The 17,512-nt window shown below is 52.0% G+C and overlaps 1 protein-coding gene across 1 annotated transcript in view; it reads right to left on the reverse strand.

Annotated features, from left to right (window-relative positions):
- Positions 1–5,687: 5,687 nt before the first annotated feature.
- Kcnk5 (potassium two pore domain channel subfamily K member 5) overlaps positions 5,688–17,512 on the reverse strand; it is a 43,345-nt gene continuing 31,520 nt past the window's right edge. The window contains exons 2-5 of the mRNA XM_059273788.1: positions 12,066–12,177; positions 10,271–10,437; positions 9,923–10,091; positions 5,688–7,191 (exon numbers count right to left, since the gene is read on the reverse strand). Coding sequence (XP_059129771.1) covers positions 6,320–7,191; positions 9,923–10,091; positions 10,271–10,437; positions 12,066–12,177 — 1,320 coding nt within the window. The 3' untranslated portion in view covers positions 5,688–6,319. The remainder of the gene's footprint in view (positions 7,192–9,922; positions 10,092–10,270; positions 10,438–12,065; positions 12,178–17,512) is intronic.

Consider the following 17,512-nt stretch of genomic DNA (forward strand, 5'->3'; position numbering starts at 1 on the left):
TCAAGTTCATCCACCTGGCTTTGTTGGGACTCGCCCTCGTGGAAAGAAGCTTCACCCCTGCGTTGGCCTCTGCCCCAGGAACAGAGGGACAGAATTGCCAATGAGAAGGGTGGGACTTGGGGGACATTCACCCTGAATTTTCCCAAACACCAGAAAGCAGAGCCCATCTCCACACAGCCAGGCCCTGGTGGGAATCCAGTCCTTGCTACCCCAGTGAGTGGCTTTCTGCCAGGGGAGAGGGTACAGAGACAGGGAACGTGAACAGGTCACAGCAGTTTGAACAGAGGTGGTTTCCTGAGGGGACACTACCACACAGGAAAAGACACCCAGCCCCGAGTCAGGGAGGGCTAACGAGTGGCTATGGAAAGTTAATAGTAGATAGCTCCAAGAAAGTAAAGGCAAGTGGAGAAGTGGGTCAGGAATAACACGAACATCCCGGAGCTTCACAGGCTAGCTCGCACCTGGGGCCTGGGCCAGTTGTACCTGGGTTTCAAAATCGGGAATCTGGGGCCAGCAAGACAGCTCAGCAGGTAAAGGCACTTGCTCTCGAGCCCCAGGCCCTGAGTTCGATCCCCAGAACGCACATAATGAGAGATTTCCGTGTCCTGTAAGCTGTCCACTGACTTCCACAAATACAATGTAGTTGTCCACTGACTTCCACAAATACAATGCAGTTGTCCTCCTCTCCAAATAAATGCCTCGTTTGTTTGTTTGTTTGTTTGTTTGTTTGTTTGTTTGAAATCAGGAATTTGTTATTCAAACATGGAGAGCAGATGGGCAGGGCTGAGACCAAACCTCAGGGGTCTCCCGAAGAGAGGTCTTTGCCGGAGACCTCTCCTTGGCCAGAGACCTCTCCTGGGCAATCTGCCCACTTCCTTCCCAGATTTAGGCTTCAGAAACTCCCCAAGCAATCACCCTTGCCAGGCCTTTGCCAGGGTGAGGTGACACCCAAGGAGGTTGTTTTCTCCTCCTGCACCCTGGCAGGGTGACTCTTCTGGGGTCTCACAGGAAGGCCTAAAGGCAGCTGAGACAGAGTACGTGTGTTGGTTTCTCCATTTCTGGCCTCCCCAGCCCCTCAGATGGCAGGCTCCTTGAAGGCCAAAGCCTCAGCCACCTCCATCAGATTTTGAGGGTGTCTTTCTTATCAGATTAGGGACTGCCAGAGGGAGATGTGAGGAACAGGAAACAAGTCTGGGCAGGTGTTTTCTGCCACCTCACAGCTGTTTGAACTTGGGGAAAATTACTTTCTTCAGCTTCTTCATTTGTAAAATGAAGTTAATAATACGTTAGGCTTAAAAGACGTAGATAAAAGAGATCTTAGAGCATTCTAACGCAGTGGATGGGGGTTAATGCAAAAACTCACAACCAGTCAAGTGCAGAGAACAAGCGTCTGCTGGGTGCTCAGTCACAAATGGGACATCTGTAGCATAACCCCTACCCCAAGGCTCAGGGAACATTGTGGAAGAGGGGGCAGAAAAATGTTAAGAGCCAGAGGTCAGGGAGAATGAGGGCAAACCGTGTCTTTTGAACATGACAGGACCACTGCGCGCATGAACTCGACAACATGCTTGCCTGCGCAAGACCCACCACACAAGGTCCCCCCAGTCAACATGGCAGCATGCGTGGGGGATGCACCGGCCCCATCCCTAACTGAGGAGCTATTGACAACTTCTAACTGCAAGAGGAAGCAGAGTCCGTTTTCTTGAAGACTGTGGCCCTGGTATGTCCACTGTGCTCCAGTGGGTGGCTCACCCATGTCCACAAATTGGACTCAATGGGTTATTTTTAAAAATGAGGATATGAAGTTGGGAGGGGGTGAGAAATGAACCTGGGAAGTGTTAGGGGGAGGAATAGGGTAATATTCTTAGAGTAAATACAATAGAGTAATATATAAGATAAACATAAGAGTAGATATAATCAAAATATGTTGAATGCATACATGGGATTCTCAAAGAATTAATGAAGTGCTCTATTTTTTGTTTTTGTTTTTGTTTGTTTGTTTTTAAGTTCCAGGAGCTGGAGAGAAGGCTCAGCTGCTGTTAAGGGCATGTACTGCTCTTGTAGAGGACCTGAGCTCAGTTCTCAGCACCCACATCAGGCAGCCCAAAGCCACATGTAAACTTCAGCTCTAAGGGATGTGACGCCCTCTTCTGGACTCCTCAAGCAGCTGCACTCATATGCGCATACCCACACAAGACCATACATATAATTTAAAATTAGAAAATAAATCTTAGAGAAAAAAAAAAAAAAGACTGGGAACTACTCAAACAAATGAGTATCAATACCCATCGCACACTCTGAAAAGTGTCCAGCAGCACTCTCATTCCCTGGATGCAGGGTCATCTGTCAGCCCCACCTAGCAGCACCAGAAGTGTGGGCACCTCACCCAGCACAGAGCAGGTGACCAGTGACCAGTTATCAGTGGCCGCGGAGCAGTGAGCACAGTGACTCCAATGGAGAGAAGGGAGCTCTCTGACGCCAGGGCAGGCAAGCTTCTGGCAGCAGCAAGGCCTAGAGGCCGCTGGGAGGGGCCATGCTGGAGTAGGAACACCATGGACTTTCACTGAGTCTGCTGGTCTCACTCATCTGGGACACTGGCCCAGCCTATGGACAAGCCAGTGGCTTCAATGGGGGCTGTCCCTGCCAGAGTGTCCAGTGACTTCTGAGCCTCAGGCCTGCTCAGAACTCCCCACACCTATTCCTCTGTCCATGGCCATTCAGGAAGCTGGGGAGCCCAGGGCTCTGCTGTGCCTGCTGTTCAGCCTCTCCTACACGTTCAGAAAGCTCCAGATTAAGTTTGACCATAGGAAGACCACACCCTGACCCTCTTCGGTGTACGCTGATAATCTGCAGTGTGTCCGCTTCAGCTGTGGCCCCAAAAGCCACTCCCCGAGTCTCAATTCCAGTGTACGGTAACTGGTGGTGTTGGGACAGAAGGGCTATGCTGTGTCTTAAATGGCAAATGTCAGAGGAGTTTGTGAAGCAACCTCTTGCTAATAAAGGGTGTCGGTGTGATGATGCTTTTATCTTAAGGTCAAAGTCAAACCACAAAGTAGAAAGCCTTGGACCTATGTCTGAGTGTGTGTGTGTGTGTGTGTGTGTAGGGGAGGGGGATGGATAGGCAGACAGGAAGAAGGCTCAGTGGGTTAAAATACTACAGTTAGCTGCATCTGCGGACCATGCCCTCGTGAAGGACATTTATTCCCAGACGCCCCTGCTTTGGGCTCCTGAGCACTGGGATTACAGGTGTGAGTGACCATACCAGGCACAATTTTTTTTTTTTTTTTTTTTTCCGAAGACAGGGTTTCTCTGTGAAGCCCTAGCTGTCCTGGAACTCACTCTATAGACCAGGCTGGCCTCGAACTCTGACCGCCTGCCTCTGCCTCTGAGTGCTGGGATTAAAGGCGTGTGCAGCCGCCACCCAACCCAGGCAAAATTTTTGATTTACTTGTGTGTGTGTTTATGAACACGAGCACGTATGTACAGGTTGGTCAGGGCTTTTCCAGAATAGTTCCCTCCTTCCACCCTAGTTTTTGAGACGGGGTCTCAGTATTCCTGCCACTGTGCCATGCACGGGAGCTTCCACCTGATTTTCCCGTCTCTAACTCACGTCTCACTCTAGGGATGCTGGGGCTGGAATCGGACTCCAGCCACCTCATTCAGCTTTTTAATTGTACTCTGGGGATCAAACTGCAGTCAGGGCCACTTGGCAAATGTTTCTACCTGTGACTAATCTCTCCAGCTCACTTTTTTTTTTAAACGGGGTGTCCATGCTCTGCTTCCAAACTTCTTGAGTTGAGAAAGTCCTGATTCACCCAGTTGGTGATGGGAGGCCCTTCTAGTGATGTCAGACCCACCACAAACCTACTAGCCATCTCCTCATCCCATCATGATGGCTGTGGACAGACCAGGAACTGTGCTGCCTGGGTTCAAATCCAACCTCCCCATTTTTTTTTTACTAATGTTAGCACAGCTTTGTGCCTCAGACATCTGTCTGCTTCTTGCTCCATTCGTTTCTGGGGCAGAACCACTGCAAGGTGAAGGCTTTTCCTTTATGCATTGCTGGGTGTAGTCTGTAGAAAGGTACTGGAAGCTAGTGAGGGGCAGACTTGGCCACCACCATCCTACCTGTCCTGATCAGTCTTAATTGTCAACTTGACACTATCCGCTGAGGAGCTGCCTAGATCAGATTGGCCTGTGAGCACAGCTGTGGGGAATTGTTTCGATTATAACTCATGAAGAAGGGATCAACCCACTGTGGGTAGAGCCATCCCTAGGTGGACCTGGGCTGTCTAAGAAACCTAGCTAAGCATGAGTCTGTAATAAGGCATAAGTCAAGCCAACAAATGATGTTCTTCCACGATTCCAGCCCCCAGGTTCTTGTCCTGGCTTCTCTTGATGATGGACTGTGGCCTGGAAGCGTGTACGCCAAATAACTTTTCCTGAGATCGCTTTGGGGCAGAATGTTTTGTGACAGCATCAGATCAGTCAGAATAGCTCCTTTGCCCTGCTCCTGGATGCTCGAGTCCTTCTCGATCTCCACACCTCTTCTGCTCCACCCCAATCCTTCTGACCTACTGACATCAGCCAGTCCTGAGTCTTCTTGCTCACCCCACCCTCCCCTACCCTGCTCCCAGCCCCACACACCACACAGCAAGTGGGCTTGTTCATGTGTTTTATTGTAAAAATGTTCAAATAAATTACATCTGCCTTCACCACCAGTACATGCATACACAGTGGTTAGTGTGGCTCCGGGACTTTCAGCCTAGGGCATCTGTCACAGGAGCCAGGCTGTTCCTCCCACCCTGAGGCTAGCGTGGCCTCTACAACCGCTTAGAGAAAAGTGGGGGTGTGGACACACACCTCTCACTGTCATCATGTGGGGGGGCTCTGGCCCTATATGCCCCTCGGCAGAATGCACGTGGCAAGGGAAGGGGCTGAGGCAGGTTATCCGCTGAACTGGCAACTCGTGTCTCCTGCCCAGTACACAGTGACCTGCAGTGGTGTTCCCCCCAGCTCTGCTTGAGGCCTCAGCTGACATTACCACAAAAGGACAAGCAGAGTTGGGAGGACAACAGAGTGCCCTGTACAGACATCCATTCCACCTGCAGGGACCCTGTTCTGTATTGGCTCTGAAGCCAGTGACAGATTCTGGGTATAAAAAGAACAGTTCATAAAAAAATATTAATAACAAAAAATATTTAGGCCAGAGTGGGCTGGCTGGAGGTTGAGCATCGAGGACTTATACAGCAGCTAGTTCCCAGACCTCACCAGGAACATCTGGTCCAGTAAGATTCACATTTTCTTTTCTCCCCAGCCCAAACGCACACACACATGCCCATTGGCACCCATACACACTACCACCACAGTGGCTGGGGAGGGGAGCTCAATTCACAGTTCTAGAAGCCAAGAACAGTATGGCCTCACCCCACAGGCCCCACTAAGAGAAGAGTGACAGGGAGAGGCAGTGAGGGAATCCCCAGGGAAAGAGACGGTGGTTGAGAGTGTGGGTGCCCAGGCTGGGGCTGGGATTTCTACCTCCATCAGGCAGGGGCTGAGGGACCTGCACCTCCTCTCTGAGCCTCCTGACCATGCCCCAAGTCCTAGTTCCACAGCCACCCACATTTCCCCCGCACTCCCAGGGTTTAGAAAGCCTTGGGGCCTGCTGTTGCTATGCAGAGAGACTCTGGGATACACAGAGGACACCACCCTCCCTCTCCCACAGCCCCTGCCCTGAAATTTGCAGTAAAGGGCTTGCTGGGCAGAGTAACGAGTGGATGGGCAGATGGGTCCTGTTACTACTGGGGTACTGAGGGGCCCCAAACCCCCATCATATCTGTGCTTCCCCAGAACACTTGGGAACTCCTACACGACAACCCTGGGTCTTACAAGCTCCTTCTTCCAAACGCCTAGCTTAGAGCCAGGCACACAGGCGTTGCCCATTAACACTGGTGAACTCGGCTGAAGCTCCTGGCCTCAGAGAACCGTGTGACAGTCAACCGAAAGATGGGGGAAGATGAAGGCAGCAGACATAGGCCCTCTAGGGTGAGTGCTGCAGCCTCCATGCCCCGAGTCAGCAGATACTCTTGCCAGGCAGGCCCAGGACAGCAGCCTCCCCACGGGGGCCAGAGAATGGAGGCCTGTCCTGGGCCGACGTCACATCCCATGGAAGCAACCAGCTGGAGAAGACAGAAGGAAAAGCAGGCCCCTGGCTCCCCATCTCGTTTCCAGGCCCTCTCCTCGGGGGTCTGGCCATCACAGGAATAACCCGGGTGAGGAGAAGAAGCCAGTGGAGAGCAGGTGGGGAGCCAGGCCCGCCTCACGTGCCTCTGGGGCTGTCCGCCTTGTTGTACTCATTCATCAGCTGCTCATAAGGCACGGAGAGCTCGGACTCGGTGCTGGTGAAGGTGGACTCGTCTGATGACGGGAATTCGCCCGTGCTCAAGGGCGCCTCAACCACAGCCCCCTGTTGAGGCTGCTCCTTTGAGGCCAAGTTGTCCTCCTCGGAAGACTTGGAGGTCTCCTCATCCGAGAGGCCGGTTTCCTCGTTTTCAAAGGTAATGTTGGCGTTTTGGAAGATGAGCGGATGGTAGTCCAGGGCCTCCCATGGCTCGCCCTCCTCGCTGATCCGGTCTAGCTGGTTAATAAACACCTCAGCATTTGGGTAGCCGTCTTCGGGGGCCTGCGCCTCAGTCTCCGCACCAGCTGGCCTCGACACGTGACCTTTGCTTCTTAGAGTCTGAGATACCTCTTCTAAGCTGGGCACTCGATTCTTGGAATAGACCACCAAAGGTACCAGGGATGCAGGGATGTTAGATAGTCCATCCCCTTGAGGTCCCAGCCCGTGTCCCGGTCCTGGGACCCTCTCCCCACCCCCACTAGCTTTCATTGCCTTCTTCCCAATCTGTTTGATGAGGTCATTGTAGGTCTCCTCCTTTTTGGACAGGAAGCTGAAGATGTTGACGTCTTTGGAGGCTGTACTCCCAGCCATCTGCAGCGCCTTCCGGGAGTGTGGGGAGCTCTCGAAGGATTCCTTCCGCCGCCGCCGCCTCTTCTTGATGGCTTTGTGCACTTCCACAAACATGCTCACCTTCCAGTTGACAAAGAGGGACAGCCAGGCCAGCCCCAGGTAAATCCAAAGCTCCACAAAGTAGCGGTACAGGGCATGGTAGTTGGCATCGGGGTTCACACCTGTGAAGACAGGGAGCCCAGAGGGTCAGCAGAGGCCTACCCAAAGCAACGGCCAACGCTGTGCTGTCTGAGTGAACACCATGCAGAGCACAGTGTCAAAGAAGGGACCTGGGGAGACAGCCCAGGAAGAAGTGCTTGTAAGACAAGGGCCCGAGCTCCAGCATCAGAATCCACACAAGGGCTGCAGAGTTGGCTCCACAGTTAAGAGCGTTGGTTGTTCTCTTAGAAGACCCACGTTCGATTCCTAGCACCAACATGGCTGCTTACAACCCTGTGTAACTCTAGTTCCAGGGGCTCTGATACCCTCTTCTGGCCTCTGAAGGAATCAGACACACAGACATCCATGCAGGCAAAAACCCCTTGCACATTAAAAAAAAAAAAAAAGTTTATTTACTTTTCGAGAATCCACATAAAGGGGCTGGAGAGATGGCTCAGCCGTTAAAAGCACTGGCTGCTCTTCCAAAGAACCCAGGTTCAATTCCCAGCCCCCACATGGCAGCTCACAACTGTCTGTAATTCTAGTCCAAGGGATCTGACACCCTCACACAGATATACATGCAGGCAAAACACCAATCGCTGCTCATAAAATAAAAATAAATAAATTATTTAAAAAAAAAAAGGCAGAAGAATCCACTTAAAAGGCCAGGTGTAATGGAATGCAGCTCTACTCCCAGAGCTGAAGACAGGCGGGGGCCCTGAGGCTTACTGGCCAATCCACCAGTCTAATAGATGAGCTCCAGGATAATGAGATTCTGTCTCAGAAAACCCAAGGGTGGATGGCTTCTGAGCAAATGACCCGAGGTTGACTCTGCGTGCGCGCGCGCGCGCGCGCGCGCACACACACACACACACACACACACACACGCACGCACACGCACACGCACACGCGCACACACACAGGATAGGACGGCCATGGCCTATCTTCTTCCTCAAGGACTGTGGCTCCTGCCTAGCCCAACTCTGAACCCCAGTTTCTCCAACTGCAAAAAAAAGCCAGAACCGAGGCTACTTTTGGGTTGAGGAGACTTAAAGGGCTCTGGGGGTGACTGTTGAACAACAGCTAGCTCATTAGTAGGTGAGCTGTCCATTTCTCTGCTCCTCCTAGCCAGTGAGTGCACCACAGCTCAGTTAAAAACAGAATGGAAACTCAACATTAACCGGGGTGCTGGCAGCCTCAGCACCAGGGAGGGACTAACTGATTTACTATGAATGATGCTGGTGGACGGGTCAAGACGACCTGGCAAGAAGCACTCTAAACTCTTTGCCCCCCTCCAAGGTGGAGCCTGCCTCCCTGTCTCTGCCTCTTCAGGGTAGCTCTTCGACCGGTCGGCCTGGAGGGCTCCACCATTCTGTAAACTCCTCTGTGACAACAGGCTCCAGAAAGTCTTTCACCCTGCAGCTTCAGAGGTTCTTCTCCCTTCTAGAATGAGTTAAGAGTTCTTTCACGGTCAGATGACATGGCTCAGCGGGTAAATCTGCTTGCCTGAGGACCTGAGTTTGATCCGCAGGACACACACAGTCAGAGAGAACCAACTCCTGAAAACTGTTCCCTGATCTCCTATACACAAATAAATAAACGTAATTTTCAAAGACAGCCTTTCTAACTCTGTATTTGCAGCTACCTCGATCTTCATCCAAGATGGGAAGTAACTGAAGTGAAGGGCCCAAAAGAGGCAGCCTCCAGCCCCGATGAGAGCCTTCCCCAGAGCAGGAGCTAGAGCCCTGACTGAGGAGGTGCCCTGCTCTGACGGCAACCTTGCACAGGGCTCCTGATCACGAGCGGAGTCGGATAATGGCAGCAAAGAAGTCACAGCCTCACACAGCCCATTTCTACCTTCAGTGCCGGGGAACTGAAGTGGATTCAAATGTGCAGCTATTGTTACAGACGCTAAACATGGGAGGACGGGTCTGCTGTCTCCCTGGAGCTCAGAAGTACGGCTAAAGGTACCACAGGCTGCCCCTCAGCAGGCTCTGGGGCCCTGGAACTAAATAATGCACAGGCTGTGCCTCTCACTTTATGTCCAGACAGCAGGCCGGCCCCAGGAAGCTGGGGTCAGGAGTGTCCGCTCGAGCAAGCGTCCCGTTCCCTCCAGCTGCCCCCTCACAGCGTTCCACACAAAAAGGAGCATGGCATGACCTCCACCTGCCCTCGGGGCAGGGCAGCTGGTGCAGTGACCTCTGGGAGCGGAGGTGGAGGTCAAGAGGGAGGCCACAGCCTGACAGTGGTTCAAAAGGGCTTCAAGAAAGTTAGGGACCAGGAGGCTATGCAGGCCATAGGCACAAGGCACTGAGCATGGGCGGCTGGGACAGGCACAGGCCCCCACACAAAGGGGACAAAGAACCTCTTCATTGCCTGTGGGGATTAAGCAGAGGAGGGGTGCAGGGCTGAGGGGGCAGGGCAGTGGGGAGAAGGCCTCCCTTGTCTGGGAGCCACCCTGGCTCAGCTGTGTGTGGGGGTGGGGGTGGGGTGGGTGCTCGTGCACGCACGCACACGAGAGAGTGTACGTTTGGATCTATAGCTCTGGAAAAAGGCTCACATTCTACAGGTAGGAAGGTGAATCCAAGTGAATTTGGTGTTTGTGTGTGTGTTGGAGCAGGGGCAGGAGAGAGGTAAAACACTAACAACCAAGAGGAGAGGATACTTATCAGGCACCCCAGCAAAGGTCCTCAAACTGACTGAAACTGGAGATGGTGATGTGGCAGAGGTCAGGGGAAGGAGGCAGGGACTCACCGGCCACAAAGTCCCCAAAGCCAATGGTGGAGATGGTGATGAAGGAATAGTAGAGACCTTCGATGTAGTTCCACTCTTCCGTCACCATGAACACAAAGGGTGGGATCACCAGGTGGACCAGGACGCCCCACACGATGAAGATGGCCGTGCACGTGATCTGAGCCTTCCGCTGGTGGGGTGATGGGAAAGCGAGTCAGCCGTGGGAAAGGACTCCGGGATCCCGGCTGGGATTCAGAGCCCAAGGTGCTCCAGCAGATCTAGCAGGACAGCCGACATCCATGCCTACATCTCTCCTCCCGTCACGGTCCCTCCCACTCCTTAACTCTGTACCCAGGCTTTGGGACATACCAGGCTCACTCCTCTCCTAGTAAGAAACTGGCCCAGCCTCTTGGCACGTCCCCCGAAGAACTTGCCCAGGGCGCTGATCCACGTCAGGCACAGAGGCACCCCAAACAGACCATAGAAGACACAGAAGAGGCGCCCAGCTGGGGTCTTGGGAGCCACGTTGCCATAACCTGAGAGAAGACAGAGTGAAGCAAGGGGCACATTACAGCCAAGAACATGGAACCACCACAACTGGGTTCTTGCCTCTTGTGTGTATGCAAACATGCACACGCACGCACGCACGCGCGCACGCACACACACACACACACACACACACACACACACACACACACCACCCACACACACCAGCTTCAGAGGGACACATTCTTTAAGACAACCTGATCCTGTTCTAGTAACATAGATATATAAGCAGTATTTTCCTTGATCATGCTCTGACCCTGGTCATTTAAACAACTATTTCTACAGGAAGGGCTTTGTCCCCTCCATTATATTGGGACCTCCCTGGAGGCAGGCACGGGGCCCACCATCATTAGGGGCTCCACTGGTTCATTTGGTACAGAGATGCCCTGCCCTCACTGATTCGATACCCAGAAGTAGTGTGGAGAACAGACTCCAAAGACGGCCACTCCTAATCCCCTGCCCTTATGCAAATGCTCATGTCAGGGTGTAGTCTATGAGTGAGTATCAGTGACTTGGTTGGCCAGAGGGGCAGAAGTGGTGCAGGCAGGCGAGGCTGGGAAAGCCCACGGAGATTCCCTGCCTTCACGCACTTTGGAGAATCTTCCTTCTTGGAGGCCAGCTGCAGGGCCACATGCAGAGGCCCTGTGCATTCAGTCACAGCCAGCCATCAGCACCAATGGTCAAGCAGTAGGTGGGAGAAGCCAGCCCGGGCGCCAGGCCAGTGGTTAGCCACTATTTGATTACCCTATGCTGCAGAGCCCCACACAAGAACTGTCAGCTGAAACCAAACCCGGAAGATGGGAGACAGTAACTGCTTTAAGCCACTGACTTCTAGAGTGGCCAGCCATGTAGCCAGAGAACATTGGAGCTTTGTGCGGTGAACAGTCTATCTAAGCTGTGTGGCTCCGGCCATCAGGCCATGCCAATATTTCTGCTTAAAGGGACCAAGCAGAATTCAGAACCTTGGAATCCATGTAAAGGTTGGGTGGGTGTGGTGGCCGGCCTATAGCATCCCAGCACACAGGTGGAAAAGACAGGGATGCCTGGAACAAATTGACTACACTAGCCAAAATGGTGAACTTTTGGTCTGGTAGGGACCATGCCTCAGTATATAAAGTAGAGAGCAATCAAAGAAGACACCGATGTCAACCTTGAACTCCCGCACACATGCATACCATGCCTCAGTATATAAAGTAGAGAGCAATCAAAGAAGACACCGATGTCAACCTTGAACTCCCGCACACATGCATACCATGCCTCAGTATATAAAGTAGAGAGCAATCAAAGAAGACACCGATGTCAACCTTGAACTCCCGCACACATGCATCTACGTACACGTGTGTGCCCACACAAATACAAACACACATACACTCACATGCACACACCAACACACATACGTAAATAAAGATACAGAGTCCCACTCAGTTCCTATGGTAGTAGTTACACAGGTAAAGCCAATCACCCAGGACTTACTAAGTCCCTCCTAATCAGAAGGCCAGGGTAGAACTGTATGTGACTGGATGGCCAATGTGGCTTCAGTCACCAAAGTTGGATTCCTACAAGGTTCTGAGGAGTGAGGATGTGCATGTGGATATACCAAAGGTCTAAGGGGACTCACCAATGGTGGTGATAACCGTGGCCGCGAAAATCATGGCATTGGGCCAGTTCCAGTTGTTGAAAGTCTGGTTCCCTGTAATGGCCACACCCTGATCTGCAGCATCCGACACCACCTATAAAGAGAACCACAGGGAAGGTCAGGGCTGAGACGATTTCTGGGCGACAGAGATGTAGCTCAGTGGTAGAGTCCCCCTTGCCTAGCATGCATACATACTCTGACACACTTATAAATGCCAACACTGAAGAGGGAGCAGGAGGAGCTGGGCAGCGGTGGTGCATAATCCCAGTACTCGGGAGGCAGAGGCAGGAGGATCTGAGTTCGAGGCCAGCCTGATCTACATGGTGAGTTCCAGGACAGCCAGGGCTACACAGAGAAAACTCTGTCTCGAAAATCCAAAAAAGAGGGGAAGGATCAGGACTATCCTTTGAAGTCAACCTGAGCTACCTGAGACCCCACCCCAGACCACAACACACCTCAGAGCATCTTCATTTAATCATCCTAATATCTAGCAGTGTCTGTACTAAATAGATCAAACATTTCAGAGAGGACCAGGGAAGCTGAATGATCTACCCAGGTCCACACAGCTAGGGAGAGACATGAAACCAGGCACCTTGTTCCCAAATCACCCACAGAGCTGAGAAAGCTTATATTACAGGCTGCTGGGAAGAGGCCTTTTCAAAAGAGTTCCCAGGTGGTGCTGGTCCCGGGACTGAACTCTAAGCTACGTGATTATTTCACCTCTCTAAGAGGCAGATGACACACAGTCAGTTCGGAAGTCCCCTGTTCCTAAGTCCTCCTTGGCCTGGGAAGGAACTTCCAACCATTTTCCCGGTGGGATGGCCACGGAGTTCAGCTCGGTATCCTCTTGAGGCCAAGGATACATGTCCTTGAGGATATGTAAACCAGCTAACCAGCCTTTCCCCATACTGAGGATGCTCGTGAGCCCTCCTCCTGACAGGCTCCCCTTGCCTGGAGAGCCTTTCTTCTCTCTGCCCTGGGCTAAGCCACTGTCGGAGCAGGGACGGATAAACAGGTGGTGAGCACACCTCAAGGTGATCAAAATTGTGTTACGAGTCCCCCGAGTTTCCAGCAGGTAGGAGGCCCCAGGGCAGGGATCATCTACTCCAGTACTCCAGGACTTCCCGAGAAGTACCAAACCTGGTTCCACACACCTCTACCTGCCTCACTCCAAACCTCAGCTCTGCCCACCACTCATCTCAACCTACCAATAGAGCCGTATCAGCTGCCAGAGCCTGTACCCAAGAGCCCCATAAGGGGCTCTAAATCTGGGAGGGGGGTTTCAAGTTCTGCCACTGAAGATCAGCCCCAGGGTGACCCATCAGACTAAAGACCAGGAACTCAGCCAAGTTTCCTATAAAACCCAAGCCAAGGACAGCGGGGAACAGAGTGAGGGGTGGAAACAAAGGAGAGGTGGAGAAGCCATCATTTCCAGGCCGCCCGAAGCATGACTGAGGTTTGGAGGGAAGGAGGGAACGCATGGATGGTTCTAAAGGAATGCAGTTTGCAGAACCAGCAGAGACTGTGTAAACGGATCTGCGGACCAGGCGAAGAATTTTCCATGATGACATGCTTGCCCGACACCCCATCAGACCACAGGCCGCTTGCTGCTCTACCTCCCACTGCCGTTCCCAAGCCTAGGAGACACGGAAAATGGGATCTCACACATTCCCCAGGGTGCAGAGGTCTATGCAATCTATGTGAAGGGCATCTTAGATGCTGACGGACCTGAAAAACCATCCAACAGGTTCTTTCTTCAATTCTGGGGGATTGAACCCAGGGTCTCACACCTGCTGGGAGATAGCTCTGGTACCAAGACACACTTCAGCACCCAATTTAGTATTTAAAAATCTGTCTGGAGCAAGAGAATGAGGAAATTCTAGAGCTCCACATGTTGACATTAAACAGATGGGAAGAAAAAAAGCAGAACCATTTCAGCCCCCACCTGTTATCTCAGAAATCTTAAACCAGACAGCCTGAAACAGATAAGAGAATGCAAGAATGAGGCTTGTAGAGTGCTCACCTCGCACACTCAAGGCCCTGGACAGCACACTTGGAAGGTGGAAGCAGGATTAGGAGTTCAAAGCCAGCCTGCAGTAGAGGCTCTGTCTCAAAAATAAATAAGCAAGGAGCTGGAGGGATAGCTCCGGAGTTAACAGCATGTGGACTCTTCGAGGATCCAAGTTTGGTTCCCAGCCCCCACACTGAGCCGCTCACAACTGCCTGTAACATCAGATTCAGGGAGATGCAGTGTTTTTGGCCTCCTGGGGCACCTTCATGCATTTGCACATACCCAAATGCACACACATACATGTAATTAAAACTTATAAAAATAAGTTTAAATAAATAAATAATAGGCTGGGTGTAGTGGTCCATGACTTTAATCTCAGCATTCAGGATAGAGGGAGGTGGATCTCTGAGTTTGAGGCCAGTCTGGTCTATATAGCAAGTTCCAGGCCAGTTAGAGCTATATAAATAAATCAATAGGCAGAATAGCTTTGATTTGGATCTAAAATGACGCTGGGTTACCACCTCTGATAATTCCCATTGAAATCCTGGGGAACAGGAAAGATGTGTGTTTACAGAAAGAAAAAGTCTCTCTAAGAGGCCCAGGCTGGTCTCAAATGCAATTTTCCTGCTTCTGTCTCCTGAATGCTGGGCTTACAGGTGTGTACCACCAAGTATGACTCCCAAAGCCTTCCAAATGGGGAGACCTGAACATCTGGAATGAGTCACATACACTTCCTTCACTGAAGAGTGCAGAGCCTTGATGTCAGGTTCAAGGCACTCAACCCCAGAGCCAGCAAGGCGGCCCGCAGCCACCTTCAGTAACAAAAACCCAGTATCTGGGTCCATTCAAAGGCAGCTAACATCCCTAAACAGTACTCCCATTACCAGTCCAGACAGAGGTCTCCATGGGGTCATGCCCAAGGCCTGGCCTCTACAATGGCTTCTTTCATTCACTCAATGGCGTAGTCAAGTTATCAATAGCTCACCACTCCCTTGGGCAGAAGATGCAAGATTAAGAACCAGTGCAGAAAGGGAAGATGGCCACAATACCCAACGAGGAAACATGGTCAGAATTAATACAAAATGAGGATCTTTTCCATTTTCAAGTCTTCACACTTTTGAGCCAGAAAAGGCCAGTGGAGGGGGCTGGAGATGGTTCGTTCAGTGAGTACGGTGTTCGCCAGGACCTGAGTTCAGATTTCCAGCACCCACAGAAAAGCTGAGTAGGGTAGTATGCACCTATAATCCCAGGGCTGGAAGCAGGACAACTACTAGGTGGATATGTCTGGGGTGGGGGTGGGGGGTGGGGGGTGGGGGGGTGGGGGGTGTTGTTCCAATCTAGCTGAAACAGTAAGCTCCAGGTCCATTGACTGACCCTGTCTCAAACAATGAGGCCGAGATAAACAGAGGAAGAGACTCAATGTAGACCTATGGCTTCTACCTGTACATTCACATACCAACACATGGACGGACGCACGCGCGCGCACACACGCATGTGCATGCAAAAAAGAAAATGGAAAAGCTAGTGTAGGACAAAGGGGAGCGTCCTTGGTCTCAGCTGACTATAGATCAACAAACATAAGGGTGAAAAGTAAACCCCGAGGTAGATTATCTATCTACCCAGTGTTGGAGATACCAAGTTCACTGTGCTTTAGGGTCAGGCCACACGTCACATACGGTTCCACTCTGTGTCAGACTTGACACGTCATGTAAGAGCCACCAGGGGAGCTTCTGTAGATAAGATTCTGCCTCTGCAGTCATCAGCTCCTGGTACTGAGACGTGGTTAGGTCCGGGAGAGCACCGTCCATCAGGAGACCGTATGGTGCACATATATATGTACATATGGAGCCAGTTCGTTTCTGGAAGGCTGGCAGACAGCGTTCACAGGGAGCACTGTATGTCAGGTGGGGGACAGTTGTCAAAAGACAGAATCTGTCTTCTCCCAGGTTTGCTCTCATGGTTGACACGGAGACGCAGCTGCCATGTAGTGGACAGCGGGCCAAGGGCACTAAATGCTGAAGAATTCTCGGGACAGCCCTACCCATGATGCCTCACTGCTCAAAGGCCACCTGTGATTTGGAAATCATTGGGAAAGGACTAAACAGTCACGTAACACAGAGCTGAAGAATACAGGATGGCATGGAGAAGGGCAGTCCTGGCCTTCCTGCCCTCACCCCACTGGTGGTGGTGTCCTCTGAATGAATAAGAGCTCGAAGCCTCGGCCTCTCCCTGGGTTAACAGGAGCCACGGCTCACCTGCTTTACCCGTGACTTGCATGAGTTCTCCTGAGTCATCTGCCAAGGACAGATAAGGAAGATATAGAAGATAGGCCTTTTCTGATTCCAAGGGCCCCTGACGCCGTTAAACACCACAAAACCCTGCAATGGTGGGAAGGCTCAGTACTCTAAAAGGGCCGCAGAGGTAGGAGATGGGCGCGTGGGGTAAAGACTTGGCACACTCGTGCTTGGAATCTGTGCACCTCCAAGCTTTCCTCCCTCCACTGCTTCAACAGCCCCGGGGCTTCCCAGTGGCCCTTGCTGATGCTTCCCCTGCCCACCACTCCCAGATGTGGCTGGCTCTAGAATCTGCCTGGCTCCATGTCAAAGCTCGAACAAGGATGGGGGTTGGGAGGGGTGGTTACAGGACGGGACGCAGGGTGTTGCTGTGGACAGACACCCCCTTGCTTGGACTTTGACACATCCAGCACCTGCCTGGTTCTTCCCGATTCTGCCAGACATCACTTGGCACGGAGCTGAGTCCAGATATGAACTTGGGAAGGGCCAGCTACCCATTTTCCCACTGTGTGGAGCCATGGTTCTGGTGGAGATGCATGGCTGGCCATGGTTGGGATTCCACAGAGTGAGGAGGAGGAGGCCTGAACCAGTCTCCCAGAACAGAAGGGCTGACCCAGGATGGAGGTCATGCCTGGGTCAGGGGAGGGCCATGGGGGAGTCAGGCAAAGCCTGTTAGACAGGGCGTCCTGTTCTGGGGTTAGGGAAACAGCTTTCGCAGGAGGAGGTGGCCCCGCTCGTTTGCAGTATTCTTTAACTTGGCTCCTAAATTCACAAGAGACAATATTTTCATTTTCCTCCTAAGCCTGGGGGGTGATGGAGAGAGGGAGCCGAGCCTGCACAATCCAGGCCAGGCTCCTGTTTGGGGACGGAATTGAGTTCCCCGCTTGTCACCTTCATCATAAAGCCAGCGTGATTTATTGAGGTCTTACTACATGCCAAGGGTTGTGCTCAGCATTTTACGTGCCTTTTAGCCCATTTAATGAGGACAGAATTCTGCTGGAAAAGACACTATCATTTTTTCCACATTGCAAATGAGAATCTGAGGCTGAGACAGCAAGGAAGTAGCCAGAGGTCGCGGTACTAAAAGCTACAAGGCCCTGGGACTAGAACCCAGGGCCACCTAA

This window comes from Peromyscus eremicus, chromosome 9 (genome assembly GCF_949786415.1).
Source record: "Peromyscus eremicus chromosome 9, PerEre_H2_v1, whole genome shotgun sequence".
Classification (NCBI taxonomy): Eukaryota; Metazoa; Chordata; class Mammalia; order Rodentia; family Cricetidae; genus Peromyscus; species Peromyscus eremicus.